At 38.3% G+C, this 8,976-nt stretch overlaps 1 protein-coding gene and 1 long non-coding RNA gene across 4 annotated transcripts; one reads left to right on the forward strand and one right to left on the reverse strand.

Annotated features, from left to right (window-relative positions):
* The first annotated feature begins 624 nt into the window (after positions 1 to 624).
* LOC146045148 (uncharacterized) lies at positions 625 to 7,090 on the forward strand. Of its 3 annotated transcripts, XR_014465374.1 has the most exons (4): positions 2,664 to 2,740; positions 3,479 to 3,600; positions 3,777 to 3,917; positions 6,551 to 7,090. XR_014465374.1 is itself a non-coding variant. In XM_083163846.1 (3 exons), the coding sequence occupies exon 1, from the start codon at positions 1,115 to 1,117 to the stop codon at positions 2,555 to 2,557; it is 1,443 nt and encodes a 480-aa protein (XP_083019972.1). In that variant the 5' UTR covers positions 625 to 1,114; the 3' UTR covers positions 2,558 to 2,740; positions 3,777 to 3,917; positions 6,551 to 7,090. The 3 variants fall into 3 exon arrangements, 1 of the variants encoding a protein (XP_083019972.1); XM_083163846.1 differs by lacking the exon at positions 3,479 to 3,600 and having other exon boundaries at positions 625 to 2,740; XR_014465373.1 differs by lacking the exon at positions 2,664 to 2,740 and having other exon boundaries at positions 2,785 to 3,600.
* On the reverse strand, positions 5,957 to 8,577 carry LOC146045150 (uncharacterized). The gene is made up of 3 exons (XR_014465375.1): positions 8,067 to 8,577; positions 7,855 to 7,976; positions 5,957 to 6,626 (listed from the first exon to the last, which is right to left on the reverse strand). It is a non-coding gene; the product is annotated as an uncharacterized LOC146045150 (long non-coding RNA).
* Positions 8,578 to 8,976: the final 399 nt, after the last annotated feature.

The following is an 8,976-nucleotide window of genomic DNA, read 5'->3' on the forward strand; positions in this document are numbered from 1 at the left end:
GGCGCCCGCAGCTTCCATTAGGGCGCCTTACAGGAAGCCACCACACCTACAGGCCAGCTCCTCCCGCTCCCTGCCCGCATCCTTTCCCTTCCACCACCACCAGCTAGGGGTTTGGAAACCACTTCCAGAACCCATCCTTCTCATCCCCCAGCCCGGCGCTGATGGCTCCTCTCGCATGTCCCCACTCTGCCAGCACAGCCAGCAGCTCCGTCCTAGGCGCCTTAATTTCATCCCGCTACGCCTACAGCTCGGTGCCGCACGCTCCCTGCCCGCATGCTCCCCCTTCCACCACCACCAGCTAGGGGTTTGGGAACCACTTCCAGAACCCATCCTCCTCATCCCCCAGCCCGGCGCTGATGGCTCCTCTCGCATGTCCCCACTCTGCCAGCACAGCCAGCAGCTCCGTCCTAGGCGCCTTCATTTCATCCCGCTACGCCTACAGCTCGGTGCCGCACGCTCCCTGCCCGCATGCTCCCCCTTCCACCACCACTAGCTAGGGGTTTGGAAACCACTTCCAGAACCCGTCCTTTTCATCCCCCAGGCCAGTGCACCATACTATCATTGCCTGCCTTGACTACTCCTGCATAACAAACAGATTCCATTAGGGTGCCTTGTATTTGAACACCCGATTATCCATCAGCTCAGACCGTTCCATGCCCAATGTCTCCGATACACAGCCATGTAGAGCCTTGTGTATGTTGCACCTAATATGCTGCATAGAAACCACAAAGGGAGCTTGTGAATTCCAACACTCACATGACTAAATCGCACACATACTGTATTAAACTGTATAAGTCAAGTCCAGCTGCCCGTTCTCCACTGGTCCCCTGTGATGCCCGCCACATATTATTTAAGCCTACTCCTCCCTCAATTTAAAATCTACCAATAGCGTACGTACACCTTGTACCGTATATTACAAACAAAATCTTATTTAATGCACGTGTAATGCCACATTTCAATATTCTACAATTCTATTTGTTAATCCATACATGTATTACGAACTCCTCCTCCATAGTCACACAAGTATATAAATAGGCATTTTAAAGTAACGGTCCCTGTCCTGGCAGTGATCAAGCATTGTGATTGTCAGCGCTCTTGAGGAATTACTAGAACAATGTCTGTTGGTATGTCTTGTCGTTTGATTCCTGCAAAAAAAGGTATGCTCTTAAATATCGACGGATATCTCATGGCTAAAAATAAACAGCGGGGTGATGTGGTTTACTGGCACTGCACTGAGAAAGTTACTGGACCGTGTGGAAGCTATGCCAAAACCACCATCATTGACGGCCAACATCATTTGAATAGACATGGCGAGCACACTCACACGCCAAAAGCTGAGAAAACTGATGTCGCTTTAGCCAAGTTTAAAATTAAACAGCAGGCAAGAGAAACGAATGATGCCCCGTCGGTAATTATACAGAATGTAACGGGTGAAATGCCCGTTTCTAGCGCGGCATGCATGCCCAATAGTGAATCGCTACGCAAAATAGAGAAACGTGTCAGGAGAGAGGATGGTCCTCCAGAGCCGAGGAGTTTAGATGAAATCACTGTTCCACATAACTTGAAATTTATAGATCAGATAAAATTCCTTGGCAGAGATAGCAGTTTTGCTAATGAAAGAGTAATGCTGTTTGCCACAGAGTGCAACCTGCGCAAACTTCAGGAGGCCCCCTACTGGCTGATGGACGGAACATTCAAAACTTGTCCTAACATTTTCCGCCAAATATATACAATTCATGCTATGGTGGGAACTGATGGTAGTTCCCAAAGATTTGTGCCCTTGGTTTACGGTCTACTGAGTAGCAAGACAGAGATTTGTTACTCACGTTTTTTTGATGACTTGCAGGACTATGCCCATGAATATGGTATAGAATTTAGTCCACTGTATATATTGACAGACTTTGAGATGTCTGCCATCAAAGCTGCAAAGCAAGCATTTCCTGCAAGTACACATAAATGCTGCTTGTTCCACCTCGGACAGAATTTGTGGCGTAAGATCCAATCATCTGGCTTAGCGGTGCAATATGGGCAAGACAACGATTTTTCTTTGCAATTACGACAACTTCAAGCACTTTCATTTCTTCCTCCAGAAGATATTCCGTCAGCTTTCGAGCTATTGAAAACTGATATGCCTACAAATGCAGCGCCAGTTTTGGATTATTTCGAAGAGAATTACGTTTTAGGACGTATAAGACCACGAAGCCGCAGTCAAAGCCGTGCTCCACCCCTTTTCCCACCCTGCTTGTGGTCAGTCCACGAGAATATGGTCCATGGAATGCCACGCACACAAAATAAATTGGAAGGGTGGCATCGGCGTTGGAGCATTCTTCTGGGCCAAAACAAATTTGGGGTGTACAAGCTTATCAAATATCTGCACAAAGAACAACAGATTACAATGGCAAATTTAGAGAAAGTCAGATATAATGTCTTGCGTACTCCGCCAAAAAGAGAAATTGTGACCAGAGAAGATGCCTTACAGCGCTGTTTCGCACAACTAGGTGTGTTGGATGTAAAGGATTTCCTGCGTGCAATTGCGTTTCATATGAAGATGGATTAAATCACACCTTTTTGGATGGATTCATATTCAAACTGTTTGGTCCAAATGTTTATTTTTCAGCTTTTTTTGGAGAATGTTTTGATTTGCTCAATTTTCCTGTTTTCACGTTGGTTCCAATTGTTCACACTTTAAATCTAAAGATTTGATTAAGGATTTTGGTTTTCACTATCATACATTAAATTGGTAAGTTTACCCTTTTTTTCATTTAACAAAAAAGAACAATTCAAGTATTTGTATAACACTTAAAATTGTCATATAATTAATTAATTCTGTTGTTGAGATATAAAGTTAGATGTGGCAAAATGACATCTATGATGAAACAGCAGAGAGGCATTCATAGACACGGCTCTATGCAGATGGGGACAGGTCTGGGGTGGATAGGTAGAGCTGAGTATCATCCGCATACAGATGATACAGAAATTCCAAAGGACCTAATTATTTTCCCAAAACATGAGGTATAGATTGAAGTAGAGGACCTAAAACTGAACCATGAGGTACTACAACTGAAAGAGGTAGTGAAGAGGAGATAGAATCAGATAAACGAACACTAAAGGAGCGGTTCGATAGGTAGGATGAGAACCAAGAGGGGGCTGTGTCTTTAATACCTAGGGATTGTACTGTTTTTATGATAAGTGAATGGTCAACTGTGTCAAAAAGCAGAGAGATCTAGAAGCATTAATATTGAATATTGGCCTTTACATTTAGCAGTGACCAGATCATTCACAACTTTATTCAGTGCTGTCTCTGTGGAGTGTTGGGCAGGAAATCATGACTGAAGAGGGTCCAGTAAGTTGTTTGAGTTGAGAAAGATTGTGTGAGGCGAGGTTAGTCAAGTCTTTCAAGTAGTTTGGAGGTGCATGGAAGATGCGAAAAGGGATGTTAGTTTGAGACAGAGCTTTGATCAGAATTCTGTTTTTTCAGAATCAGGCTAATAACTACATGTTTCAACAATGAGGGAATGACACCAGTAGAGAAGGAAAGGTTACACATTTTGGTTATGATGGTGATGAGAACAGGAGACAGATATTAACTTATTTTTGAAGGTAAGTTAAATAGTGGTTGGAGACCAAGGAAACAAGCAAAATAAATTTTTTTTTTTTCAATATTGTGTACTTGCAGTCAGTTTTGAAAATATATATTTTTTTAATACATAAATGTACAATTATTTTGATATGTAATCATTAACAGTTACACCATAATTTTTTTTTTTTAAATGTAGGTATGCCATACATTTTTAGGAGTGCGAGTATACCAATGGACGAATCTCTGAACATTTTTGTGATGACCCCTGCTGTGACGTTTCAACCATCCCACATGGTTTAAAATGTGTGATGTGAAGATGCTTAATGATTCGACAAAGGTAAAAGAATATTTGTAAGACCGTGATCTTTCCATTTGCATTCTCTGCACGCAAATTTGATACTTTTGCAAACAGGATAGCTTTTGTCATCAAATTTAGACATTTTAATACACTCGTGCCCTTAATAACGTTGAGTCCCACAGACATAATTTAATTGTATTTAATTTAATGTATTTTTGATAAACGATCAGGGCCATTTACATAACAGGCTGGAGGTAGTATTGTTGAATAAAATGTTGTAAAATGTGAAACTGAAACTCAAACTAAATATTACATGCCACTTCGCATAGAATATTCAGTTCATTGTGATTTGTTGTGTGACTGATCCTTCAGATATGATTTACTGTTTACAGTATAGGGTATTAAATACTATGGTCGAACGCTGACAGCGAGCAGAGCTTCCTTCTCAATGTCACCACAGACCTTGAGACTAATTAACACATCCCCCTCACAGTGAAATTTACCCTTGGTCGATTTTTTAAATGACTGTGAATAGGCCTACTCCGCTCCATAACTAAGTTATACTGCCAAGTGAATCTGCAAACCTTTATTCAACAATCGGATGCAATGTAATATAGCATTGACAAACAGCTGTTTTTGCTTCGGAGATCATTTTATTATGCTAACTTAAAAGTATTTTTTGAAGTATAATCTTTAAGTAATGTTACACAGCTGAATGCAATCTGTTTAAATAACTAAGTTGTACAGCTACCTTCTTGAAAACCGATTGGATAATGATTAGTCAAGGTTATCATCAGCTAATTGCTGTTAAATTAACATCCAATTATGTCCTATACATGATTTGCATCTACTATTTATTACTATTTTGTACAAGGTTGTTTTAAATGCTTTAGTTCAATGCTGTTAGAAGACATTGTAGTGGGCCATGGAAGAGGGTATTATTCCCAATTAAAATTGACTTAGAAATGCTGTTATTCCCTCTTCTCCTGTGACGTGTACATGACATTTACTGTCCGAAAAGTTTGGTGCATGTCTGCCTGCATCAGTCAAATCTATGTCCATGTATTGCCCCCTATTGCACACTCTTTATTACACTATCTAACGCAGGCTTTGTTTATATATAAAAGAAACAGAAGTTACGCTGGATGATCATTAAACAAGCAATTTTTATTTTTTTTTAAACCATTTAGCATAGGAACATTGTTGATATCCTGTATCATGATGATCCTGAGGATACTGTTTACAGAGTAAAAATTCTGTACAAGTCTTCAATGATGGCAGTAAAAAACAATTGGTATGGGTCATTTGGATGTATAATAAGTGCCGGGACCCAACACGTACTAACATTTACATCTGCAAAATAGTGGCACAGATGTATCAAGCTTTAACTAGAGATAAATGCAGGGGTGATAAGGAGAGATAAATGTCCAGCCAATCAACTGCTAACTATCATGCCACATGCTGTGTTTGTAAATTGGCAGTTAGCAGGTGATTGGCTCAATGTTTATCTCTCCTTATCACCCTTGTATTTATCTCTTCTTATAGCTTGACACATCTGCCACAGTTGTCCCTAAAATACAGCATTGATCCATGTGGTTGCACACATTAGCTTTACTGTTTTTGTGCAGCTTCTGAGCGGCACATCCACTTTCAGAAATTTAAAATGACTGTAGCTTTAAGTCGTAATCCTCTTAGTGACACTAGAGTCAAGTAATGAAGTTTTTACTGGACAGTGCTGTCACTACTCATAAAAGTACAGTGATTAAAAAAAGAAAATCTAAAACACCGTTGAATACACAATCTTGGTTAAACCTGTATTATTGCCATACGGCTTACTAAGATTTATACTTGGTGAGATCAGAATTATGGTCCTTATTCGAATGCACTCTGACAAAATTCTTCTTAGATGGACAAAACCATGTGCACTGCAGGTGGGGCAGATGCATAATGAGCAGAGAGAATTAGATTTGGGTGAGTAGTTTTGATTCTGTGCAGGTAATATACCGACAGCTTTGTTTTACACTGCAATATAGATCTTAAATTGAAGTAAAACCCCACCCAAAACTACATCTCTCTGCACAAGTAACATCTGCCCCACCTGCAGTGCACATGCTTTTGACCATCTAAGAAGGATTTTGTCAGAGTGAATTTCTAATAAGGCCCTATATCTCTTTACTATAATAAAAGAACAATAATGACCAAAATATTAACTGGAGAAACTGGACAGTTATGTGTTATTCTTCAGAAAAATTTAAGTTGAAACATTAAATGGAGAGGATTTAAAAGAACCATAAGTCCAAAGCAATAATTATTAAGTAGTTGTGAAGGAATTAAATATTATATTGCATGTCATAAATAACATGTTTTTAAATTACATCAGGCTTACCCAAGCATGGTCCTCAAGGAAGTGTAGGTCGGGTAGATATCCAGCCTTCAGTACCGGTGACTCAATTTTTACATGAGCTATTCTGATTAAACCATCTTTGTTGAAGACTGGATATCACAAACACCTGCAATATCAGTGTGCCTGGTGGACCATCATTGGGAAACACTGATGTTGATTTTGCGTGGCAGGTATATATTTGTTGTATTCACCTTGGTGTCTATCACTTTATTTTTGGACAATTAGTTCAAGCAGTATATGACATCTAATTATAATTCTTCTCTTTCAGTGAAGAAACGTTTTTTCAACTTGGTTCCCTTGATTTCACATGCCTAAGGGTGTCTTCAAAGAGTATCCATCCGTACCTGAAAACGCGATTACAAGACAATTATAAAAATAAGATATTCAAACATCTTATGAAAATCCTTACATATATAACTGTACTACTTATTTTTAAAAGTTAAAATGAGCAACTGCATTAATGTTTTGATGCCTTTAAAATTCTAAATTTCTAAAGTTTTGCATTTATTGGATATATTTGATTCGCAACGTTGATATTTTGTAAATTAGTGGATCACTGAGTTTAATACTTGTCTGGAAAATGAGCTATACACGTAATGTTTTAAATTTTTTGAGGAACTACAATTGAAATAATCAAACATAAGCTTTGCTTAAGACATGAATAAAAAAGGTTTAATACAGTTAATTGGGTATTTATTATTTGTATAATAATATTAGTACAATAATATTAGAGGAGGGAGCAACAATCATCAACTGTATACAGTCTAATCAGTGATGGTGGTGCTAGGGATGATTAACACAATATATTGCTCGACATATGCAAGCAACATTACAGGATGCAATACCTGTGCAAACGTCAGCGCAGGGTCCACATTTTAGGGTAATGTTAACAGTTGGTTTATGATTTATGCAATAGGCACTTCAAGGTGCATTATGTGGTATATTATGTGTGTAAGCAGAAATAGTGGTTTTAAATTGATGTTTATAGTGCTTCATATGTGTCTGTGGCACTACAGGGGATATTATATATCTAAGCATCAATAGGGGCGCCATTATTTGATTTTCCAGCAACAGTGGGATCATTTTTTGCATAATGGTGACTCGAAACGCTTTCAATGCATGTATTCTAAAGCAGTGTGGGCTATGTATGCAACCAGCAGTACGGATGTTGAAATTATTTTGTGGGTAACTGGCTATACAGGGGTAATAGTCTACCATATTTGTGGGGTACTTGAATCTCCTAGACAAAGTGGTGTTTTGTGGTTTTTTACGGTGGAACAAGCCATTGTTACCTGCACCGTCTGAAGCCAACCACAGTGCTGTTTCTGACTATGTGCTCGCATAATTTTAAGTGGGGAAATGATTACTATTAATACATTTCTAAATCAGTTCACAACTACAGGAAAAAAAAAATACATTCATGACCATGAACACATATTAGTCCATTTTAAAGGCTATTCGAGGGCACATAGTTTTTCTGATTGGCCATTGTCGAGGTGAATGCGGCAACAACATCAGTTTACCTAATATGAATTTAAAGACTTTAAAAATGTTAGGGAAACCAAATCTCACCATTAGATGAATACAGTTTCCAACTTTGCTGGAAATGTTCTCAAAGGTCATATACTGCAGGCTTGTAAACTGTCCAACTTCTTCAGTAAAACGAGTATAAGATTTCAAACAACATGCGAACTCTGTTAGAACAGAAAATAGAAATTAAAAAACACGTACACCTGACAGTACATTTTAGATTTTTACAGGATTACTAGATAAATTATTATTACCATAAGTACTTAAACTTCAATATCAGAATTGTCCTTCTGACTTTCTAAATTTTGTATCTGTTGGTTAGCATGTTCCAATCTGACTCTGAGATCCATTATCTCTTCATATCTGGACCTTGCTTTGTATGCCATATTAATTCGAGATTGCACATCAGAGGCCACAGCAGAGGATGTTGAATTAGTATTTTCAATGCTGTCTCCTGATGGGGTCAATGAAGTCATCCAATTTGAAGAATCTGGTGCTGCTATGGAAACAGAGGAAGTGTCCGAAACAGAGGAATTTTGTTCTAATACACCAGTTGAAGTTTTCGCGTCAAGCAATATTTGCATGCAAGTTGAAATACCGCGTGTGATACAGAAAGCCTCATATTGTGTCAAAACTATTTTGTTTATGCTATTTTGAATTTGTTGCCAGTGGATCGCTGACACATACTGTGATGATGCGATATCCTGCATTAAACTTGACAGATTTGAAATTGTGTCATTTTGTTTTCTTTGTGTTTCTTGTATGTTATCAATTTTTTGGCATAGACAATTTATTTCATTATGCATATTTTTGAGTTCTTCATTTAAATTATTTTGCAAAAGCTGAAAGGCTTCCTGTACGCAGTCTTTTGGCGTGTTGACATTCATTGTATACATATCATCAACTGTTGAAATAAGAAGTTTAAAAACACGTTTAACCATTAGAATTCATCGTCTTGATAGAATTAAATGCTAGAACCTCATAATACATTGATGTTTCGCTGACATTCCAACACAATCATATGTGCATTCCGAAAGGTCCATACTGAAATGACCATTTAAAAAACAAAGCAAGGTATTTTGTAATTTTTATTATAGCTGGGTCCTACACGCTAGTCTCCCATTTTATTTTCCTATTGCTTAGTACACCATATTACATAAACAA

This window comes from Crinia signifera, chromosome 11 (genome assembly GCF_055691185.1).
Source record: "Crinia signifera chromosome 11, ASM5569118v1, whole genome shotgun sequence".
Taxonomy (NCBI): Eukaryota; Metazoa; Chordata; class Amphibia; order Anura; family Myobatrachidae; genus Crinia; species Crinia signifera.